Source organism: Stegodyphus dumicola, chromosome 3, assembly GCF_044657685.1.
Source record: "Stegodyphus dumicola isolate Sdum_Otavi_A_Nest chromosome 3, ASM4465768v1".
Lineage (NCBI taxonomy): Eukaryota > Metazoa > Arthropoda > Arachnida > Araneae > Eresidae > Stegodyphus > Stegodyphus dumicola.
The window spans coordinates 35,975,555-36,001,309 of NC_140770.1; the positions used below are offsets into that span (position 1 = coordinate 35,975,555).

The 25,755-nt window shown below is 32.3% G+C and overlaps 1 protein-coding gene across 2 annotated transcripts in view; it reads right to left on the minus strand.

Annotated features, from left to right (window-relative positions):
* LOC118195068 (1-phosphatidylinositol 4,5-bisphosphate phosphodiesterase zeta-1-like) overlaps positions 1–25,755 on the minus strand; it is a 139,603-nt gene that overhangs the window by 106,223 nt on the left and 7,625 nt on the right. Inside the window, exon 1 of one of the 2 annotated variants that reach the window (XM_035366301.2) lies at positions 862–1,099. The exons of the other annotated variant lie outside the window; for it this stretch is intronic. Coding sequence (XP_035222192.1) covers positions 862–940 — 79 coding nt within the window. The 5' untranslated portion in view covers positions 941–1,099. Of the gene's footprint in view, positions 1–861; positions 1,100–25,755 lie in introns of those variants that run through there. 2 annotated transcript variants of the gene reach the window in all.

Below are 25,755 nucleotides of genomic sequence, written 5' to 3' on the forward strand. Positions count from 1 at the left end.
ATTTCTAAATAATATAAACTCACCGCTCTCATGAAAGAGCAGCTTATTATAATAATAATTAATATTGAATAAATCGCTTCAGTAGTGCTACAACAAATCATGATGGGGCTCTGCCAAATTTTGTAATGCTTATAAAGAAATTCGTTTCTAATAAACGCAAACAATTACCTTTATATATATATGGGAAGAATGATAATACATATATTGCCCAAACTGCACATCAAAAGGACAGTAGGAAGCAGAAAACATTATAGAGGTGAAACATAGAATTTTGAAGGACGTAAAATGTGATATCATGTTATTATTAATAAACATGTAGCATTAAAAATCGAAGATCATCTGACATATCACAAATACGTTGGTAGACTTTAGGCAGATTGACAAAATTTCACGCACAGTAAAGCAGTTAAGATTCGTTATTAAAATTATTTATATAGTTGAATCAAATTAAGCAATTATCAAGCAATGCCCTTTGCGCCTGCACCATTTTACGCCCTGTTCAGAATATTAGAAAGTAAAAGAATATGAAGAAAAGGCCATTTTTTAAAATCCTATCAGAATTTTGCTGTAAGCTATAACTTGTTAACAACCTAGAGTAAATAGCAAAAATAATTTAAGCAAAAATACGTGCAAAATAGCTGGTCGACTCAGCGACCGTACAAAGTAATTTGTAAACATAATAAAATATCAATTCATGCTTTAAAATGAAAATCAGTTAATTAAGGCAACGTAAAATTTCCAAAATTTATACTGCTTTTATTTTCTATGTAAAACATTGTCAAATATCTAAAGTAAATTTCTTTGATAGTACAACTTCAACTTAGCTTAACACGAAAGGGACAATGTAAACATATGACTTACATGAATGCTCCTCTGTACACGCGTGAAATTCTCTGGCGAAAACATCATTTTCTGGACAATACAAACAAAGACAAGTCATTTCAGCGGAAAGTTCAGTACCGTGTTTATCATTTGCGGTTATCAGGTACCACAGGTAATCATTTCGTTTTTAATATCCTTTTTATAATAATTACAAGGTAGATAGTTCTTTCCGGTTCTTGCTGTTTCCGCTTTCTTTTCAGACCAGGTTAGAACAGCAGACGAAAATCGTGTATGGCTACGTCACTCGTGACGTTAAACACGATGTGTACCGAGGTTTAACGAATGGAGCGAACGCTACGTCATGTGTTCAGTTAAGGTAGGCGAAAATGAACGAAGGTGGTATGTTTCGGAGAGAACAGGATTTTCGTGCGATTGCATTCCGAATTGGTATTTTTTTAGAAACTATCTTTCAGAGAAGGGAATATGATGTATATACTTTATTTTAAACGTGGCAGGATGCAAGTTTTTAATTTGTTGCAACATTTGATCGACATTAAAAATACTGATTCACATTTACAAGTTTAATGCGAAAAAAAGGAAATACGCGTTTTGTCCGTGAATTTCATAAATCCTAAGAATTTTAATGCACTAGCCTCTTTTAATTTATAGAATTAAGTACGGATAACCTGTAAATGAAGACAATCCGCGGTTTTATGTAATAGAAGTTAACTTTGCAGAGGGTTTAAAGAAATAAAAAAGGAGTGACCAATTTCACGTGAGGTAGGATCTGCACCTAAGAATTCAAGAATACTCAAGATCACCAAATCGACCTCTCCTAAAGAAATAGTATAATAGGTTTTGAAAGACAAGAAATCTCGGAAGTGAATTAGCAAGGATTTTGCCTTTTATAATAGCTACAATTATTTATTAACAACAACAAACAATACTTGTTAATCTTCTTGTCTGTTCAGGAAAATATATTTTCACAGCGTACAAAAACCTTTTTGGACAATATACTGTGTATGCCTTCTAGATCTTTTCCGTTATACGACAATACATGCCATTTACTAGTTAAACGTAGCATTCACCAACTTGTTATTTCCATTTAAAAATAAAAATCGTCAACATCTCTATCTGTTGTAAATTTTCTAAACTCAAGAAATACAGTGTGATCCCAAAGTAACAGAAAGTATAAAAATTCAATTATTTGAATGTATAGATGGTAGCCCGATGTGGTTTTTGCAGAAATGCAGAGAAGCCGTGTCACAATTTTTGTTATTGTCAACAATGTTGTAGTCTTATATTATTGTCAAACGCAGCGTGTTCCAAAAATGAATATTTACAACTTCCATCGTTGATAGACCTTTCCTTGTTACAGTCGATTTGGTGATCTTGATGTTCGAAGCACAGAATATAGCTTACAGATTCTCTGAGACTCTTTCTAAATAACAGCTACATTTTCGAAAGCACTCTTTCATTGTGTTTTGAGAGATTGCTTCCCATGCATTGATTGTAATATGTATGGATCCTAGCAAAATTTTCGAATTTTAGTTATCTCGTTTGAAGTAATTGAATTTCCCCAAGAATAAAATTTGCTTATAATTTTTTTAACAACATGTGTTCTGTAATAATATTTGAAAGCTTTTATAATGCTCTATTCTAAAGGATGAATGATAGAAGTATTTTCAGGAACTAGCACTAATTTACCGTTTTTCAGAACAAGATCAGAAGGTGTCCAGCATAGTTAACTAACAACAAAGCTGTTTTTTTATTTTTCAATTCACTAATTCTTTTCAAAAGAAAATTAATAAAAATACTACTTATAAGTCCAAAGGGACCTTTAAGGCTTTAAAGAGGCTCTCTGAGGAACTATTGTTATCGTTTTGCGATTTTGCGCCGAATCACTCTGAATGCCCGTTTCACTTTTCAAACTGTTGCCACCAAATGTTAGAATCCTGCATTGTATTTGAATAAATTAAATAATGAATAATCTGCATAAATATATGTATGTTTCTCGCATTGTGATAAAACAACGATGCTTACAGCCATCTAATTTTGAATGACGTAATCCTATTGCAAATATGGGCATCTGGAAGCCCAAATTTGAAATTTGTTTTATTATCGATTTCATATTTTATAAAACTTGAACAAACTTTTGATTAACAAACTCAAGGATTTCAAAGAGAGCAATGGCAACGTTTTGCAGAAAAAACATTTTTATCCCGAGCGCGTGAGACTGTATATGGGAAATTCTAAAGATATTCTCAATTTAAAATTATTTTGCAATATTATTCTTGAACTGAATTTTTGCACATTTCTGTTGGACTGAATTTTATGGTTTGAGTATGTAGAACATGATATTTAATAAATAAAGGTAACACACAAAATGTTAAAGAAAACGCCCCTTTGGAAGTAATTTAAAATCTGAAGCCTTTCAGATTTTATTCTACTTGATTTTTATTTATAATTCTTGAATTCTTTCAAGCATCTGAGTCTTCTCTTTATGACAGTGACAAATGGTGTCTTTTCAGTTGTTCTATCCATATTACTCGTGAACAGTAGAGTAACTCTTTCCTTTAATTTCTTTAAATGAGTTCCTGTTTCAATTTTAAGCATTAACTTCTAATAACGCTCCGCAAACAGACTTGTTCCGTATGCATTATAAATTTCACTGAGATTGTATTTCTTCAGCAATCAGGAAAAACATCTCTTCTCCAATTATCAGTTGCATGATGATACGTCTTTTGCTTCATATTATGAAATTTTCGCTAAGTAATTTTACTTCTTGTAAGGGATTAGTCAATTGATACACAATTATGTTTTGTAAAAGAGCTTTAGAAAAAAGGACATTTTTCCCCTCAGAGCTTGGAAAACATTCTCAGTTTAACGTTCTTTTTGCACTTCCTCAGTAAATTTGTAATTTTATTAGTTCTTATCATTTATAGTTCTTTGTTTGAGTACTGAACAATGGTGTTACAGCACTATAATCATTTAATAGTTTTTCCTTTTTTTTTCAGACGTAAAATTTTCCACTTAGACATCTTCGATAGGTTACAAGCTGGGCACACAAGAAATTAGAAAATGCTTCTTTCACTGAATTTGCTCAACTTTCAAGATCACGTTTCTAGCCAGCAGAAAGACTGCACTCTGTCTGTTGAAGCACTCCCAAGTCATGGTTACAAGCTTCCTTTGCTTCTATTTTAACTTACACTGTCCTTTTCCTTTTCATCCAAAGAATGACAGTATACGATAATTTTAAAAAAACTATTTTATTAAGGTTTTTAGGACACTTCAGGAATATAATGTGTATATTTCAACAGGAAGTTTTTTAACGTGAAAATCTTAAACATCGGATATATTTCCATCTCCTAACATCCGGCATTCAAGAACAAGCAGTCACTCATTTATAGTGTCTCTAAAGGACTGTTACAGAGACAGTATGTATAACTACATAGGCTAAAATTTCGGCCAATCCCGTTATATTGAAGCACTGCATACGTGAATGATACATAAACCTCCATCTTCAACAAGTTAAATGTAAGAACCATAAGTTGCCTTAAAATGTACGAGTAGAATAATCTGATAGCAAAAAAAAAAAAAAAAAAAAAAAAAAAAATCAGACTTTTCCAATATGAATTTTACAAGCTGCAGACGGCGATTTCTCTTGTCGTAACTAGAACCATGGCTAGGACATGCCTACTGTTCAACACAGGGTTTCATTAAAGTAATAAAATAAAATTTACATAGACTAAATTTTAGTTTTTCTGGACAATATGTTGCATTACTCTCCTGTAGAACAATGTTGGCATCCTTTTAGACAATAAGGCGAAAGAATACTTTTCCCAAACTATGAAACTATCGAATTCTAACTTAATTTCTTAATAACCCATCAGACTGCCCACACATTTAATGCCTCGTTGTCTCCATTCTTGATTTTTCACCTTCATCTTCGTTTCCTTCTTCTCATTCTCTTACTGGCTAGTCATGAGCAAAACCATTTTGGTGTATTATAATCCCAGTGCTTAAATTTGACTAGAGTCCAGTCCTTAATTCTCAGTTTTTGCGAAAAATCGTAATTCCATCCATTCCATTACATTTGCATTGTAACACAAAATAAAATTATATCCGATACTTCTTTTTATGAAGCTGCATCATTATGTCAGCAAAAAATTCTTTTGATTTTATAGCATTTTATTAACAATAACTAATACTTAGAAATAAGTATTAGTTTCTGAATGCATGCTCTCTTTGCCTGGTAAATAAATCCATGGATGAAAGTTTATTCATTTAGAGTTGATTCATTCATTCATTCATCATATGTCCTCTCCCACACGTCGAAATATTTCTTACAGAAAGAACATTTTATTTATAAGATCTTTTAGGAAAAGGGTAAATTTTGTGTTTCTAAAAGTACTAGTGATGATCACCTTATTGTGTTGTCGTACCCAATAATTAGATATTGGCAATTTCAATTAATTTCCGATTATAATAGGACAAAAAGGAAAACCATCTTTTATGTTTCTAAATTCGCGCATCGACAGAGACAGCATAACATAGTGAAATATTAAAATAGACTGCTGAATAACGTCCAATACTATATCTTTGCTCAGAAAAGAGTACTTACGGTTCTTTCGGATCGGTATAACTAAATAAATAGAATTAATTACGTTTGCTCTGATCTTGCAGGTCAATTCAGGGGGCGGAAAGTTTTTTCTTCTAAGATACATTTTGCTTAACGGCTGTAATTATGTAGAAAAGGGATTGTTGTCAGGTAGTGTTGACTATTCCTCTGTTAACTTACATATCCACATTACTCTTTTGAAATTTCCCCCCATTCTTTGATCTCATGCTTTAAAAATATTACTTACTTTTCATAGGTTTGTTGGTAAAAAGGATGATTTTATTTCTACGAATTCTTTGAATTAATATACACTTTACACGGTATACAAGTATTATAGAGAATGCCTAAAAATCTCTATATTCAGTTTAATTTTACAGAACATGTTTGCGTTTTATTTAACTATCATTAATTAGATAATAGGATTAGTTAAAAAATATGGGGGAAGAAATAATTATTTATTTATTTTTATTCTGGTTACAATTCGAAGACTTATGCAGTCATTCATTAGCCATAATTTTTTATTTTAATTTTTTGAATTGATCATGTTTTAGCTCATATATTTGATAGACAATTTTTTTATAATTTTATGCTTTTTTCAACGCATTTAATTCCAAATTAAAAAAGAAGTTTTTTTTTTATTATTTTTATTTATTTATTTTTAAGCCTAGAAGGGCTGCTAATTTCGTTTTGGCGTTGATTCGCCATAAACGGTGAATCACTTTTTAAATTGTTGCCACCAAATATTAGAACCCTGCATTATATTTGAAGAAATTAAATAATGAAAAATCTGCTCAAATGTACGTATGTTTCTCGCATTGTGATAAAACAACGGTACCTAGAGCCATAAAATTTTGAATGACGTACGTCTCCGCCCGAATATGGGCATCCGGAAGCCCAAATTTGGAATTTGTTTTATTATCTTTTTCATATTTTGTAAAGCATATCTGAGTTTTTGATTAAGAAACTCAACAATTTCAAAGCGAGCAATGGCAACACTGTGCGGAAAATTAAAATATTTTTTTTTTTATCTCCATCGCTAGAGACTGTGTATCTTAAATTCTAAAGATACTTTCTTTTATATATTTTGTGATATTGCTGTCGAAATGAATTTTATTATTTAAGTGCGAAGAACATGATATTTAATAACTAAAGATAACACACAAAACGTTAAAAAAAACTTCCCTTTGGGCGTAATGTACAATCTGAGAGCTTTCGGATTTTTTAAAATTTATTTATTTATTTATTTATTTATTTATTTATTATTATTTATTATTTAATTTTTTATTTTTATTTATTTAATTTAATTTAATTTTATTTTATTTTTTCATTTTGGACATCGAAGTCGGATTTACGGTATCGCGCAAGTCGCAGTAATGAAGGCATTTATATTCTAGAGGGATTTTTTTTTTACTTATTACGTGTTCCGCCCTTAGGCACTACACGAAAGGGAGGGATGCCTCGTGGAGGTCTTTTCAAGGGAAACTGGCTCGTATCCACGTTACACATGGGGAAAATCACGAAAACGCCCATGCAGCCAGCCCGTTCGCCGGGACTCGAACCCCGAAACGAACTACCAATGTTCAGCGGCTTTTACCGCTCGGCCGCTGGTGGGCCTTCTAGAGGGATTGAAAATAATTTTAGGAATTCGAAGAGAATTTTGTAAAAACCTTAAATGTACCTTTGTGCTAGCCCCCACTGATTAGCCATAAAAGAAAAATAATTAATATTTGAGATCAAATGGCAGAATTTCATCATCTGAAAACATAAGATAATTAGGGTAGCAAAGAGGCCAACAACTAATAATCTAAAATACCTTGAAATAATATTATTCTTATTAGGTCTATACTATAGTTATAATGTAGTTAGTTCTTATTCGTAATTACATATTATTGACCAGTTTCTTAGCTAGCAATTTCGAATTAAAATTATTCAGTGAATTTCCATAAATTGTACATTTTTCAGTTCTAAAATTAATTTCCTAAAGAAACTTTCAACGAAACTATTCTTTACAAGGGCCAAACTATGACTGAAAATTAAATAAATAAAAAGTAAAGGTCACATCATCAATCAAAAAGAAGTATTAGTTGTCCCTTCCAGCATTTCTTACGTGCCTAGAAACATTTTTCTTTTCTGAAGTCACTTTAATTTTCTTTTAGAAATGCTCAATCGCAGTCTTTCATATATATCAAGGGCAATTTGATCATGCTCATTTTTTCCCTAGCGAATGATTGTTGTTCTGGCGCCCTCTTCATCAGTTTTATAGTTACGTTCCCTCTTTCGATAATTTTTTTTTTCCGTTGCGCAAATTTAATTGTTCTGTCAGTAGAGGATCGGAATTCTATTATGACCATTATATTCTCCCTGGAATTATTATATTCCGACTGGGCCATTATATTCTATCTTATATACTGGAAGTTATTATGACCATTATATTCTATCTTGATCCGAGAAGATGTTTGTCCTTTGTAGTTGAAACATTTAAAAAGTAAGTAATGAAGTTTTTTTTTAAGTATTCCTTTTCAAATATTAATTGCTTCTTTCGAAGTTAAATTTTATCCCTTGATGATATAGCTTCCTCTATAATCTAGTCTCTTAGGTTATTTCATTTTTCTCTCTAAGTTAAGATTCAAACAAATCGAATAAGGTCATTGCTTGTATACACCCTTTTTGATAATAATGCTGTTTTTTAAGTACATTTTTCATAAATTAAACTTATATATACGTTTTAAACTCTATATATACTCTGATATATGTTTTAAACTCTTTACTTTCATTTAAATCATACGAAACAAAATTATGAGAATATCTAATTATAAAAAGTGATAGATTTTAATTTCATTGCCGTTATTATTTTTAAAATATTGAATGATTCTTCCATCAGCGAAGTCGAAGCGTGCAAGGAAAAATTAAACAGTACTGTAGTTAAAGACACAAGAATTCATTTAAAAAAAAAAGAAAGAAAGAAATCTGATAAAATGTATAAATATTTCATAAAATGCCATCAGTTTCCAGATCCACTCTCTTGACCTTATATTCGCTCTCTTAAAATTGTTAACATCAGTAATTGCCTGCTGATACGTTTCCTGATAGAATGGCAAACATTCGTTTGGGATATTACTATCAAGTAAATTTTACTTGACAGCCTCCCTGCTAGAATGGTAGCTGGATGCCATAACATTAGGTTCGGGCTCTAATCTCGAAGAAAACAAGGTTTTTTTTAATGCATAATATCCTTGCGGCATAGAGGTGTTTAAAAATAATATAGAGACGAAAGTACTATCAAGAAGATGGTGGTAGGAAGAGAAGGATGTGAGATCCTCATATCCTTACCACGTGTTCTCCTTCAAAACTTGATACTTTGATACGAACGTGATTATGCAGGGTTTCTACTGCGGCAGGAGTACTTCCCTGTAACCTGAGGTGTTTCCACAATGGGCATGGTGATGAGGTTTACTAGATCCCAAGATGGGATATCAGCATTGAAAAGAAAGAAAAAAACCCAAAAATGTGGCTTGGGAAAGTGAAGAATCTGCTGAAGATCTTGGAGAAGACCAGTACTTCTAAAAGTCGTTACCCACTGAATATCGAACTGACGATCTGCGGATCTGTAGGTCTATGCTCTATCCGTTCGGTACTCTATTGATGCTTGATGCTTGTGAAAATATGAAGTGAATAAGAAGCAGATCAGGAACTTATGTGGTGAATTCCCTCTTTTTCATAGGTCTAAAACTATCGTTTCCACTGGCGTACCCTAGACGATGTTTTCAGTGATACGACAGCTAAATGACCAATTAGACTGGCTGTAATTTCTGGCAGAAATGCCTAATTAGTAGGTGCTTGGCTATTAGAGGAAAAACAAAGCTTTGTTTAACAGGAAATCAACCAATTAACACCAACTAGCTGATGTCCCATTTCGAGTTTTCCCTGTTCATTCTTTTTGGAAGTGGCTGAAAAATTGTGTAATTTCAGACAACCCTCTTCTGCAAGTATTTTGGACAGAGCATCAGAAATCATGTGCTTTTAATCTTCCTATTTTTAACCTTTTGTTATAGTATATAGTGGGAAAACATTGGAGGGGGAAGTACAGCGGATATTCAAAGAAAGAGGCTGAATGATATAACACGTGAGAGTTCTAAATGTAATAACACGTGGTCTGAATAAACCATGTGTTATTTCATTTCGAACTGTGCTGATGTTTAAGTACATTTACAAGAAAAAGCACGCTTTCTTCAAGGAAATGGCTGATACTGAATTTTTGGAAACTTTAAGAAGTAAAGTTATAAGGGATATACCTTTCGGTTTAAACAAAGCAAGTACGTCTGGAAATTCAAGAATTGTATCAAATTGTTTCGCGAATTTGTTATTTTGTAAAAGTAATAACATATTAAAGGTGAATTAGCTTTTGTGTGTGCTCCGAATATTTCTAAAGTGGAAGTTCTATGATGCCATGATCTTTGGGCCAGAGCACTGTTAACATCTGTTTCGAGAATTCATAAGAAGTCATTTTCAGGAATTATGGATTCCGGATTAGACTTCGTAACAGAAATGCTGGAAACGGTTCTTTAAAGTCAACTCTGTACAGAGAAAGACCCAAAGTTTTAGGACTCTCAATAATCTCGTAAGCTAGAGAAAATCTAGTTTTATCGAATAGCTATACTGAATGTTTTTTATTAATCACCAGAGAGAGATTAATAGAGTATTACAATTTGCAACAAATGATAAGGTTCTTTAGTTAAAAGCGAATATTGCTTTGGCAACGGAACTTTGGCAATAAATCTTGTTGCTCTCGATTTAAACACGTATTTCGTATCTATACTGATTGCGAAAGCATTTCTTATGAAACAACAGTGTTATGGTCTTCTGTCTGATAAAATTAAATCAGCTTACGAAAACCTTTTTTGGTTCATAAGCTAATTTCCAAACACTCTAATTAATGGTTGTTAATTTTTTATTTTAATGAGTACTTAGTGGCAGAAGTACGGTGGATAAGTCTGACTGTTCAGACAAACGGAAGTATAAAAAGACATATTCGTATATACTCTTCCTTATTCCACTTACTCCCACAAAACTTTTAAAGACTGTAGGATTGCTGTTGGAGTTTGCTTGACTACATTGAGTCATCTTTTACATATATAATTTTTGCATGTTTTTTAATTTAACTGTATTTTAACTTGAAACACAAATATCCCTGCAGTTCATGTCTGAATCTAAAATGAAATCTGTAGTCTGTGTACGAATGTCCCTGCAGTTCATACCTGTATAATGAAATCTGTAATCTGTGTCTGCGCTTCATTCTGTATAATTAATGCATGTCTTGTGATAAAAATTAAAAGCTAATATTCGATTTAGAATTTGATGTTATATTGTTAACAAATAAATATACATACAGCAAACATTTTACGGCTGTAATAGTATTTAAATAGTGGCTCTGCTATATGAGCAGAATCTTTGATATCCTTTAACAGCAAACAAGCCCAAACATGAGGACAACGTCTTTGCTGTATTAGGCTGCAGATAATTTTTTATTGCTACAATTTTAGAATCTTCCATTTCAGTTCTCCTTTTAGATATTTTATAACCCAGGTAACGAAGTTAATTTGCCGGGAATTATATTTTTTCGCATTCACCATTAAACTTGCTTCTTTTAGAAGGCGAAAAACTGTATGTAAACCCCCCCCTCCCCGAATATGTTCGTTAGATATTTCGCTAGTGAGCATCATGTCGTTTAAGCAAAAAAAAGTGCATTTTCCCAAGACAGGTATTAGTATAATATCCATGGCTCTCCGAGACGTGATGGGTGCTCCGCATAGGTCAAATGGCATTCTAAGAAAAACATAAACTTCTAATGTGTAATAAATGCGGTTTTTTGCGCATTCTCTGGTTTTTCACACGTATCTGTAAATATCCCGATGTCAGGTCTAACGTTATCATGTGTTTTGTGTATTTGATTTTCCTAATTATTTGCTCAGTTATTGTTAAGGGCAAACCAAATATTTTGTTATGCTTCTGTAGACAATAACAAAACGACGTACTTTAAAATCAGGAGTGGGAGATTTTTTTTTTCTTTTGACACAGTACTGCAGTAAAAAAAAGAGTGTCCGAAAACATACTTGCGGAAGTTCTACTATCAAAAGTAATAACTTGTTAAATCGACGCTCGCATAGTGTCTCTCGAAGCCTTCTCTCGGAATTCCTGGTGCCGGTAGAGCTTGCAATTTGGGGGGGGGGGGAGATGCTAAATGTTTCTTGTCCTTGAGACATAGACCGTAATTTGTTTGGGCGTCACTTATAGGGTTACATTTGATCTGGCAATGCTACTTTACTCCTATAACTCTAACATAAGTGAGGTCGAGTTGTCGCTGTGTCTGAGATAAACGACAAAGTCTTAGGAAAGTTATAAAAATAACCTTTCATTGAATAATCACAATTTCTACAATAATCACAGCTCGTGGTGAGACAAGGAAATAGAACAGTCAATTTTCAATTTAAATTAAAATTTAAACATTAGTCTAAGACAATTAAATGTTAACTTATAACAAGTAAATGTTAACTTACAAGCTTGCTCAATAAATTTAACGGCGGCTCAGATTTACAGTATCGGCGGAAGAAGTCGGCAAAATTGAATAATTATAGCCGCTAGAAATGGCAGAACGTGACTACATAACGGGCAAATGCCATAAATACTCCAAAAGCTTCAGCTTAAATTTGCAGAACTAATTTTCATTCAATCGAGAAATCCGAAAAGAAGAAGTTACAATAAAAATTGAAATCATAATAGCTAATTTCAAATAATAACCTTACATGACATTCCCCAAAGCAGTGTTTTTAATTAATGCCAAATTTTACCTTAATTATCTTTTTTTTTTCTTTTTTAAAAATGTTTAAACATTGTTCTTTTGCAAATTGTTTCTTCTTCTTTTACAGGTTTAATGTTTTAAACTTCCAGAAATTTCTTCTTTTCTATACTTTTTTATATATTTAATTACGGCAAAGCATTCGAGGGCTATCTGCCTAAGGAGACTTTCTAAGGAAAACTGGGTCGTTTACTCCTTTCGCATGCAGCAAGCTCATTCGCAGGGATTCGAACCCCGGGTCGAACTAGATCTGTACCACTCGAGTTCTTTGCTATAAACAAACATAATCCATTTAAACGTGTTTCACATGTACTATTTCGTAAATAACGTTTTACACATTTTTAGTGTAAAAAATGATCTTTCCGCAATATATATGGTACCTGGTAAATATTTTCAAAAAATAATAAATATTAGGAAAGATTTCTTTATTACAGGTTTTTAAAGAGCCCACTGCAATAACCTATTTTGCAATTAATTCCATTTTCTTTACAAAAGTTGATATTCTACAATTAAAATATCACTAGGATTCAGTCACATTAAAACTAAATGCTTGTTTGTGTGCTAATCGTGGAAAAGGAATTTAAAATTATTTTTTATTTACTAGTTTCGGAACTGGCTGACTAAATAAAATGTACTGAAAACTGTTTTCTGAATTTTCATGAATTTCTTGTTGGTCTGTTAAAGTAGCATCACGTAAATTAACTGCAGCAGTGAGATCTATTGATTTCGATTGTATCTAAAATTTTACTTAATGATAACTTATACAGAAATATGTTTGCCATCGGAAATAAGATAATCAAAAAAGAAACATATTTCAGTAACGTCTAACCCTCAAACAATGATTCTTTATCATGCCAGTTCTGTATTATTTCTAGAGAGTAAACTAAAGATTTTAGTAATTCTACCATAATTATAACAGATTCTTGTCATTCCATCCAAGGAGTGAGATAAAATTTTGCAAAGTTTCTTTCTCAAGAATGAGCACAAATCTGTTATGCTTTCTTGCGAGAGAAGTGTTTTGTAAACATAACATAATAGAATAACATTTTCCATAAATTTTGTGCAATGTGTCTTTAATGTGACATACTTTGGAAATTGTCAGATGATTATCACAATGCACACGGAGTGCTGAAAAAAATCTTTCTTTCTCTTTAGCTTGTACGCCTTTGAATATACCGGACATGATTGCACACCTTTATGGCCTTGATTTGTCATGTGTTTCAAATCTAAGTCTACTTGCTATCAAAATATCTATAATGCCTTTAGCTAAATCTTCTCCGCGTATCGACACTACAAGGACGAATTACAAAAAAAAATTTTTCTTCTGGAATAGGTTTTTTTTCTAATATATTTTCATACAAATAGATAACCTCCTTTTGCGAAGAAATATTTGTAGTTTTATCAACTAAAATGAAAAACCATTTGCATCGCTTTTTTAACGATCTTTTCCAGTATAATTTTATTACAAGCCTTTTATTTTTACCAATATCATTTTACTACAAACATTCATTTTTTACTTTTGATGAAATACGCGTTGCATTATTGCTGTAGGATTCTAAATGATTCTTTCATATGTCATCTCCTGCATCAGTTCGTAAACTGAGGAATTAGCGATCGTTGTTTTCATTCTGATAAGTCAATACTATCAAAATTTGCATTAGTTGCCCTGAATCAAGAGGATTTCTTAACTGAAATCTATTTCTCCCACAGAAGATCGTTTTTTACTGTAGAAATAAACCTTTTTTCGATTTTCTTTAGCTTTATGAGCACTGGCAAATAATTAGCATCAGTTACAGACAGTTTGCGGCCAATATCGATAGTTTTAAATAGTTAACATATAATAACGTGCGATTCTTTTTTACGAGCACGAAATGCTCTGTTAGATTTTCTACAGTTGCGAAAAGGCTCGTTTACTTAATTGTCCTAACGAAAAGGCTCTTTTACTAATTGTCCTAAAGCTCGCTTTTCTATTGGCCTGCATATTCCTTGGTGAATATTGCTCAACATGTACAATGCACTACTCCTTTAATTTTTTGGAATAAGGTTGTTAAAATAATTATGTACATTTAAATTTTATTACTGTTTTCATTTCCACATGAAGAAATTGAAAACATATGCTTTACTCTTGGAGGCAAAGTATATTCAATAAAATCAAGTTCTTCTTTGTCGGGGAATTTGCGATTCGCAAATTTTGATTCATCATATCCTTTATCTTAAATGAGGATATAATTTCATCTAATTAAAAAGGGGTTCGTAGAGGCATTTGATTTAGAATCAAAAGAACTTTTACAAATAGAACTTTGCTGATGTGCTTCACTTTCAGCTTGAGTCTTAGCACTCTCTAGTTTCGCTCACCATTACTTAATATGCAATATTTCTTTGCTTGCATTTCATTTTTCAGTTCAGATTCGGGACAATCATTTTAATAATTTAAGAGACATAATTGAATCTTTATTATTGTATCCATTTTGAAAATAGTAGATCGAACATAATTTTCGGACTATGATATTAAATCAGGGTTGCTCCATCATAAAATAAATGATTAATATTATTGAACTGAGTTATTCTTCACTGACTAAGTCTGAAGGAGAAATGAAATGCGTGTGCTCTTTTTAACAAACTACCATCTGATGTTTAGAAATGTTGTAAAACGAATGATAGGAAATAAGGCTAAAATATATCCAGTACCTTTTAACTAAGGATAAAATAGAGACATTTTCTTTTCAACAGCATTTAAGAAAAGAGAAGTGGAAGCATTGCTGAAGAAATAAGGTCTGAAGCCCTAAGGGTACCCAAGTGCCCCCTTCTTAATTTTTTGTTCTCAAAGATATTTCGGCATATGGAATCTCATGTGTGTTTTGGGATCACCTCAGTGGACAGCAGCAGGATCCTAGCTGGCTCTCTATGGTCCTCCAGCGTACTTTTTAAATTTGAATCACTTGAGTGACAAAATCACTACCTAGAAGGCATTCTTATCAAATATGAATTATAACGTCTTTACCCACATTCATCCATCTTCCAACATTCATAACTTGACCTCTACAAAATATGTTTATGCAGTGTTAAGTAAACAATGGGGATAAAACGTAATAAAAGAAGTGTATGCGATATCTTCGAACAAAACAGAAACTAAAGGATGAGGCAATTTAAAGAGACATCTTTCAGTATGAAAATTAGCAAAATAAATATTATTTTTGGTTTATATCAGATTTTGCTACAAAAAACATTTAGTGAGGTTCATATGATCCTTTGAACACCCTCTCTCGATACGCATATGATAAGGGATAAGCAGTCTAACTGACTGGATATTATTTTTCTCTACAATTGTGATTAAATACATTAGAACTATTTTAATTACGCATTAATAAGAATAATTTAATTGTGTTCTACTTGAAATTCTAAATGAAAGAGCATATTTTGTGTAATCGTTTATTTAACTGATTACAGCAAATTTTACGAAGTCTACACATTTAAAAACACGGTTACCTCTTTAGAAGACTCTGAGGGAAACTGGCTACATTTGCGGTACATACGGTGAAAGTCAGGAACATAAATCCTTTACCCAACTATCAGTATTGCCAGAAATTTTTCAACTAAAGTAGCAGGAGAAGACTTGAAAAGACACAAAAATAAGAACATTGCCTGATTTGGGTGAAGTCATTGTTACATACGTTCATATAACCTCTTACGTCATCAGAAATTGTCTTCATTGGTTTCGTAACTTACGGACTTTAATTTAATTCTTAATCGTTTTAATTACGTGTCTTATAGCTTTGAAGAAAATTTTAAAACTATAGTGCTAATTATCCATTGTTTAAACATTCATTTTTATTTTTAATTAAATCAATTAATTGAAATCATTATTTTAAAACTATTTTGTACATATTTATTGTTAAGTGCGTCCTCAAGTTTGGATTGTTAGCGTTTTTCTACTAATTTTTTGAGTTGACAGTTCCTTTTCTAATTCATTATTTTTGTTTTATTTTAATTGTTGATGCCTCTCGGGAAATTTTCTATTCTGCTCGGCTGACTTATTTAACATTATGAGATTCTAATTATCTCACCTTCTACTTAAGCCTAAATAATTTGTTTACTTATATATCTTAAATTAATTTTAATTGATACATTATTTCAACATATAAGCGTTTTACGATACATGAAAACTTTTTAAACTCGCAAAAAGTAGAATAAGGAAATGATGGAATATAAAAAATTTCGCAAAATCTCATGCACATAAATTTTAATCCCACAGGTTTGTCTAAAATATCAAGTTTTCGAAATTTCGCATGATCTGGGAACACTGCAACCAGCGCATCATCGCATTTAAACCGTGACCTTCGGGAATCTCCAGCTGGCCGTGTTCAAACACCTTTTGTACTACCACTGTTCAACTTTTTATCCATTCGGCCATATATAGATTGCATAAATAACCAAAAACCGAGTAATTCTTAATGCATCATTGATGAATTGGCATATGTTCTTTCCTTCCACTTTTATATTTACTTTTTCTAATTTATGTTTATGAAAAAAAACGTTTTAGTCTGTGAAAAAAAACTGCAAAGTAAGAATATCTTTTTAAATTGTTTGTTTGTTTAATTATGGTAAAGCATGGGCTATCTGCCCAATAGGAGGGATGCCTTCGTCGAGAACTTTTAAAGGGAAACTGGCTTGTATACACGTGACACGTGAGGAAAACCACGGAAACGCCCATGCAGATAGCCCGTTCGCCTGGAATCGGTGTTGGTGTATTTAATTATGGCAAAGCACACTAGGGCTATCTGCCTAAGAGGAGGGATGCCTTCCGTGGAGGACTTTCTAAGGGAAACTGGCTCGTATACACGTTACACATGGGGAAAACCACGAAAACACCCATGCAACCAGCCCGTTCGCGGGATTCGAACCTCGGACCGAACTACCAGTGTTCAGCGACTTTACCGCTCGGCCGCTGGTGGGCCGCCTGGAATCGGACCCAGATCGGAACTACCAGTGTTTAGCGACTTCACCGTTCGGCCGCTGGTGGGCCTTTGTAAATAGATTTTTAAATAATTATTTATATACTTAATATCGATGAAGTAAAGGTTTTTATCACTTATTAGATAAACCACTGAAATACTTAAAATACGGCTATAGTTGAACAATGTTTTAAATACATACATCAAGGAATCGAACAAAATGTAATACATATTACAAAATGAAACATTTCAGAATTAGGTAATCAGAATCTCTTTACATTAAAACGAGAAAGTTAGTTTAAATCCTTAACAAGTTTATAATGTCATGGTCGATGATACTGATTACAATAAATGAGTAATGATAATAAATAGTAAATAGCTAATTAACTCTTTTAACAATAAATTTTGAAATAATTATTCTTAGTTTTGGTCTAATTCGCTGTTCAAAGCCATAATATTAAGACGCTTACATTTGTTTGCAAATTATTTACTCTCTAAATGCATTAAAGTAAAATTATTGAAATCTTAAATCTTTGCAGCTTTGAAGAAATTTCAATTTCTCTATGAAGAAACAAATTCATCCGAATATTCATTATTATAACAGATTTGCTTATATTTGAAACAGAAGAAATATATTTTCAATAAATTAAGTAAAATTATCTTCTAAAAGAGCTTTCCTCTTTCAGTTACAAATATTTGAATACCTATCTTATCATTATCCTAAATGCAATATATGTAGTTTTATAATAACTACGACTAAGCATGGTTTAATCATAAAAGCAAAATGTAAGTTGTAAAAATGATTCTATACATACATCTGAATATAATACTTAAAATAATGGTCGTCAAAAGAGCTGCTATTTTGTTACTTTAGTTTGCGAAATTCATTAATCTTCTGTGGATCAGACGTAAAGTCCGACTTACCGTTTAATCTATTTAGATGCTTATTGATCATCTTTAGTGTTTGTTGCCAAGACATATATTTCCATAGTTACAAGCGAATCCCGAAACGAAGCCCATTCACGATAGATAAGCTGATTTATTAATTTTTACTCTAGATTTAAAATATAATATGATTCTAGTTGCAGAAGTCGCAGTTTTAGATTATTTTATATCAAACTGACAGCAAAACAAACTTCGAATTTTAAAATATATTTATAAACATTCTTTCGTATCTGAAATAGTTTCGTATCTGAATGAAGTAATAATTATAGCTAAATTTGCGTTTCGTGATTAAACCATGCCCTAGCAACTGCATTATCAGCCAATACTTAGTTCAAATTGTGCTTAAAAAATAGCTAAATTTCAGATAAAAAAAGTAATTTTTTCATAAAATAAGCTTTTATTTAAAATTTAAAATGAATTAAAAGCAGATAAAGACTTTATCACGTAGTTTAGCGGATATTTTTTTTTAAATATAGCAAAGAATACGAGGGCTTATCTGCCTAAAAGAAGAGATGCCTTCCAGAGAGAATTTCTAAGGGAAACTAACTCGTATTGACTTACTTATACACGGGCAAAAATACAGAAACCATCACTGCAGTCAACCTAGGGTCAAACATTAGTTGTACTAATATTCCAGTACTCAGAGTTCTTAAACACTCGGTCACTTGTGAAGCCTTAATTTAATGGGAACAAGAGATTAAATAATTCTCTTTACATTATTCATCTATAATTTTATAATACGAATAATAAAAGCGTAGCGTCAAAGTTTATTAATTGAACTGTATTGTCTAAAGTGTAAGCTAGTATCTTTTAAATATAACAACGACGCCCTATATTTTTTCATTCGCGATCAAAAGCTGTAGATGAATTTTGTAAACAGAACTATTCAATCTCCTATAAAATTAGACGATATTTTTTTCTCCTTTTAGTTGATTAATTATTTTATGAGTTTTAAAGACAAGCTTATTTTACGAAACCTTTTTCTTTTATACTATTTTTTGATGAACACTTCCGTTTTACTCATACAACGCTAATATTTTTCAAGTTTTGGCTTAAAAGAAGGTCTAATTATTTCTTAGGTCAGGATTCAAAAGATTAAAACGAAAGTAAAGAAATTAAAAAAACTCCTAAAGTTTCGACTCGCGAATTTTTTTCAAGTTTTGTGGGATATAAGGATTCGAATATCCTATTCCTACTACACATTTAATAAGTACACTAATTGAAACAAAAAAAAAGTGTTAAATATGTGCTTTTTATTTCAAATTAAATTCGTGTTTCACGTTTAAAAAAGAGATATTAGTACAGTATATCTTTAAAAAGGGATACTGGTCACAGAGGTATAGAGTCTCTTTTTAAACAGATATTGTTCTATACAAGATGCGAAAGATTTTATTTCCGTAATTACATTTTTGTCGAATACAGCTGCTCCATCCTTTTAAATGTATTTCCATGATTCGAGATCTTGTAATGTGGACAGTGTCTTGGATAAAAGAGCTCCATATACAGAAAATTCCATACCGTACGAGAAAAACAGAGTACTTAGAAAAACGCACGTAGAAAGTATGTAGAAAAATAGGAAGTCATAATTAAACACTCGTAGAAAAACATAAAGTTAGCATGAAGATAAGTTTCTAAAGACATCAGAATAATTTAATGGCTTTTTAAAACGGTTGCACGTACATTTAAGTAATGAAGACCTCAACTACTTTGGATGGTATGTTGAGTACAATTGAGACGTTAGGAAATGTTAACAGCTTATTAAATTGTCTTCAAGGACTTAAATATAACATACTTATTACTTTATGAAATGTCAGTTTGAGAAATAAAAACAAGTTTTGTCTACAAGCTTTCGTACTTCGTTCTTTAAGGAGAAAGAGGCGGAGAGAAGAAAATCGCTTAAAATTACTATCTCCAGCTTACACTTTCAGTTGTAACTAACTCGCATGGCATTGTTCCCAATTAAGAACAGTAACATGATAATTGCAAGAAATATAACTGCCGAACTTTAAAAAAGTAAACAATTAATACTGATCTAGGGACAATCATATGCTCTTGATTACGAATGCAGCAGTCGGCACTGCTGATGTTAATTTTCCCTCCTTTTTTTTTTTGAATTAATTCTCGTATGCTTTCGATCTTATTACTTCAAGGTCTTTTCTTAAGGTCCCACTGACAGTAACTACTTTAATATGCTAATTCATAATATGAATAAAGCTAACTTCCGGCGTCGGTCGCATTCTCATTTTTGTTTCTAATTAAGCTTTTAGTTTTAAATATGACGTTAAAAGTTTCTAGTTTTGAAGGGAAAGTCACTTTAATTATTACTAAATATTAAGTATTTATTGTACCATTTCAGTATATTACATCATAGGTAAATGAGAAAATCTACTTTCGCCCAGCTAAGAGAAAAGACCAAATTAGCGAAGCTTCCGAGAGAAAACAGTTATACTTTTAAATTACTGAACTACCTTATTTACAGAGAGCGGTTTATCACGATAATATGAATCAAATAATAATAATAGTTAAAAGGAGTCGAATAAACGTTTCCAAACCGGAGATTTAATGAGGATAAACAAAGAATAATGAGAAAGAAAGTGCTTTGAGATTAGAAACATAATTTGATTGCAATTATTTTTTTATTTGCTCTTTATTCGGTATTATTCATATTACAAGTTTCTATTGTTTGTGTAAATAAAGAAATATTTATTGTATATTAAAAAATAATAAAACTTTTACAACCTCTCTTACAATCTATAACAAATTATGAGTCACAATATTTTTGAATTGTTTAATATGATATATATTAACATGTGTGTAGAAATATAAAATCGGAATCATTTAATAACTATGTATATATGTATGTAAATACACACATGTCAAAATTAGGAGTGCACATCATATCCAATTTCTGAAAAACTAATAAACAGGCTTTTATGTAATTTGGTATGAGTATGTATTTATAACAGAGGAAGAGATTATCATTTAAAAGGCATTTAATGTAGGCAGGAATATAAATAAAGCTTATATGAAAGGATGCCCAAAAGCGAAGTTGTGATATCGAATTGAAAATAAATCTGTAGAATCGGAACTTACTGTCTAGGAATATGATGTTTGTAAACTTACTTCTTAGGTGGCTGTCTAGGGGCTAATAAACTAGTCCGATTTACAAATAACTTGAATATTTAATGAAACATGAATAGTTGCAACAAACTACAAAGTAATTACATACGTAGAAGGAAATAGGTGAGATTATTTACAGATGAAGAGAAGGAATCATCTTTACATTCAAACATCTTTTAATCGCGTTATCGTCTTAATGGCGGAATCGTCTGCCTTCTATCATCGAGAAAGTAAAAGATTTATTCTCACAGCTCGTCGCGCTATCCGATTATAATGAACGATGCCATCCCACAACTGCTCGTCCATCCTGATGGAATGCGGCCTCGCATTCTCGTAGTACCACCATCTACATCTAGGGATCTGAAAAATAAAACTAAAAAAAAAAAAAAAAAGTTTTTAGTTACTATTGAGGGAAAAGTCGTCTTAAAAGGTTTATTTCAGCCATCTTTTCTCATCATCTTAACATCTACAGAAATAACGGCTTTATTTCTTCTTCAATGCTCTTTCAGTGTTCGTTCATCTTTAACAGTCTATCTGAATACATACATTTCACAAACACGTCTTCTTTGATGTTGTCTGGTACAATTCGTCTGGATTCGTCTTTACATACATCTTAATATGGTCTGAATGCGTCTTCTTAGATACCGTCTGGATACGTCTTCTGAATGCGTGTTAGATATCTTCAAAATCCGTCATTCGAATGCGTCTTCTCAAAATCATCTTCTTTAAGCCGTCTTCCTTCATACATTTCATCCTTAGACATCATCTTCAGTCTTCTTCAATTAGTTCAAGTCTTTAAAATAATAGTCCATTAGTCAAATCGGGAGAAATTAGTCAATTTGGGAAAAAGTCTATAATCAGAAATCATCAAAATCGGTATTTCATCGTCAAAGCCTTTCGGGTTTCTTCCTATATCTTCTAAATCTGCTTTTCCGCTTCTTTTTTCTCACCTTCTTTAGTTTCTTTTGTTCCGTCTTTGCTTTCTGTATCAACGTCGTTGTCGTCAGGTTTTCTGATCGACTTCTCCTTTTCAATCTTCTCTTCTTCGTTGGTCTCTGTAGTTTCTTCGTCTCCAGTGGCTTCTTTTGCTTCTCTATTGCAAGGTATTTTACTGAAATTGTTCTAGTAGAATTCGCATTTGATTCATCATCTTTAACAAATGACTCTTGTTCGGGAAAATGCTTCTCTTCAAAATCTCCTTCTGCAGTGGCGTTTCTCCTCATTGCCTTCAGAGCTAATTGCATTGTGCTTGAGTTTCCTTTTTGCACTAATTCATCTTTAATAGCATCATTTTCATTTATATCATAATCTGCATCACTCGGGACGTCGTCAGAATTCACAATCAGGAAATCATTGCCACTTGCTTTGATTGCGGATGAGGTATCCAGTTTGATCATATTCTGTACTGTAACAGGAACTATACTAACAGGATCAGTTTCTGGTTTTGGAAGTAAAAAACCATAATTAACAACTTTTTCAAATCCTTCTTCAGAAACATTTCCATTGCAATAAGCATTTTTTTGCTCTTCAGAATCATTCTCAGATTTCTTGTTTTCTGCGATAAAACAAATATTTGATCTAAATGAAGAACCATCAATTTGGAATTCACCTTCAAATCTCTCTATAGGTTTGTTGCCAAATTCCCTTAACTGTAGCTCTGCCGACTTAAGTTCAGGAGAACCTATCTTCTTATGTATATCTTCTCGGATTAGCGTTACTTGACTACCAGTATTTATTAAAGCATCAATTTGCAAATTACCCAAATTAACAGTTTTATGCATTTCTTTCTGACAAATCTGAGTTATTGGTGTTACCGTTTTGGCATCTTGGACATTTTTAGAAGATGTTTTGGAACAATCTACGGCTTTGTGTCCAAACAAATCGCATTTAAAACACTTAAATCCTTTACCCTTATTGTTACAGAAATTCGATTTATGGCCTAAATTTCCGCAGTTATAACACCTTGGCTCTTTAATCTTACTAGGTACGGCGCGTGTTTTATTTTGTGTGTTAGTACTTGAATAATCCTTATTTTTCGTATCTGGAACGCAAATTTTCTCATAAATTTTTAATTTCTCTTTGAATTCAGAAACAATTTTGTTACTACTCTGATCTGGTATCTCATTGATTACATAATCAAGAATTGATGAATCATCAACAGAACCGCGACTGGCTATTTCACGCATGGCAATTAAATATTCGGAAAGTGATTCACCAGGTTTTAAGTGTCTTTTTGTAACAAATTGTGAAGTTGTGCACTGTTTATTTTAGAACCAAATTCAGATAAAAGATTTTCTTTTAATTTGTCCCATGATATTATACCCTTCAAAGACCTAATAAATACTTTAGCAGAACCAGTAAGCAATTTTTTAGCAAACACAATTTTCTGTAATTCCGATAACTTAAATAATTTAAAAGATTCTTCTAAATCACCAATGAAGGATTCAACTGGATATGTATCAGTTTCATTAAATTCAGAAACTGTTTCTAAGATATCACGAAAATGTAGGGAAATATTGCTAGGCATTATAATGTTTTCATCCACTAAATTATTTATGGGAGGTGATTCTGACTGAACAGAATTAATATCATCATTTTTATCAGAATCATAAACACTTTCGTTTTCAGATAACTCATCATCATCATCACTTTCGGATTTTAAAAGCTTAAAATCACAAAGACTATTCAATATTAAATCACAGTTTTTATCAGGATTTGAATCATAATTAAGATGTAACAAATTACACACAGAAATAAAATCATTTGCAGTAAGAGTTTTAAGTAATTTTTGTTTTGTTTCTTCAATATTAAAATCAGATGGAAAACCACAAAAGTTACGCAATCTAGCTCTATTTTTTCGATCACCTAAAGTTCCAAACACAATTTGATGTAAAAGTTTAATTGACTTAGTAGGCCCAGTCATTAAAGAATTTGAAATTCTAGGAATAGAATTTAAGGTTGTCATCTTAATTCACAGTATCGCAGAACACTATTCTTAGAAGTAACAATGTGGAAATAATCGAAACAAAACTTACTTCTTTCCTTTTGTAATATTCATCATGATTCTTCCTAGGCTCATCGCGGCCTGAGCGCCGAAATCTGTAGAATCGGTACTTACTGTCTAGGAATATGATGTTTGTAAACTTACTTCTTAGGTGGCTGTCTAGGGGCTAATAAACTAGTCCGATTTACAAATAACTTGAATATTTAATGAAACATGAATAGTTGCAACAAACTACAAAGTAATTACATACGTAGAAGGAAATAGGTGAGATTATTTACAGATGAAGAGAAGGAATCATCTTTACATTCAAACATCTTTTAATCGCGTCATCGTCTTAATGGCGGAATCGTCTGCCTTCTATCATCGAGAAAGTAAAAGATTTATTCTCACAGCTCGTCGCGCTATCCGATTATAATGAACGATGCCATCCCACAAATCTAATATGGGATATGGCTCTCTCTTACAGCCAGACAGGTCACGTAGCGTGACTGCATACTCGGCAGGAGACAGTTATGGAATCCCTGTGGCAATTGATCCCACTCCTGCAGCAAGTCAGTTTTCAACTCCGGAATTTCGAGATGAAATTTTCCTCCCAAGAACGTTCCGAAAATGCACTATAGAATTAAAGTCAGGCGATATGGCTAGTCAATCTTCACTTTCCATTATCCGTCGACTAGCTGAGCCCTATATGGACGAGAGTTGTCTTCCATAAACAGAAGTCTGGGCCTAACTCCGCCCTTAAAAAGTCGATAACATAGGGCACTAAAATCTCTCTACATCTCATGGTAGTCAGGAAGCCTTTGTCAAACACACACAGGAGAGTGCGGCCGCCCAACATAATGCCTACTTAAACCATTACACCTCCACCACCTTTCCCGTGATGAGGGAAAAATGGAATTGTGTTCCAGTTTCTCTCTAGATACAGGTACGATGAGAATCAGTATCTAGTCTCAATCCTGACTCATCACTAAAAGGCGTAGTGCTCCATTAACGTCTGGTCCAAGGCGCATGTTGTTTCTACCATGCTAAATGCGGTCTCTTGTGTACTGCAGTGAGCAGGACATAAACATGGGGCAGCCTTATGTCATGGAGCTGGCATGCAGTTAGGCTGGCATAACTAGTTTAGGTTTCAAAGCTTACTTTCAACAAGTCATGCTATTTATTCAGCTCTTCAACAAATCAAAAACAATAAAATCAACAAACTTCATTCTGCAATAATATATGTCGACTTAAATTAGCTTTTGATTCTTTGTTGTGGCCAAGAGTTTTACAATCTCCGTGTCATCTTAAATATCCTCAAAATTTGTTCCTAATTATTCAAAATTATTTCAGAAATAGGACAAGTATAATTATTTACAGCAACACGGAAATTATGATGTTTCCAGGGGTCTTGCAAAAAAGTAGATCTCTGGAATATCAGTTTCAAAAACATCATTGC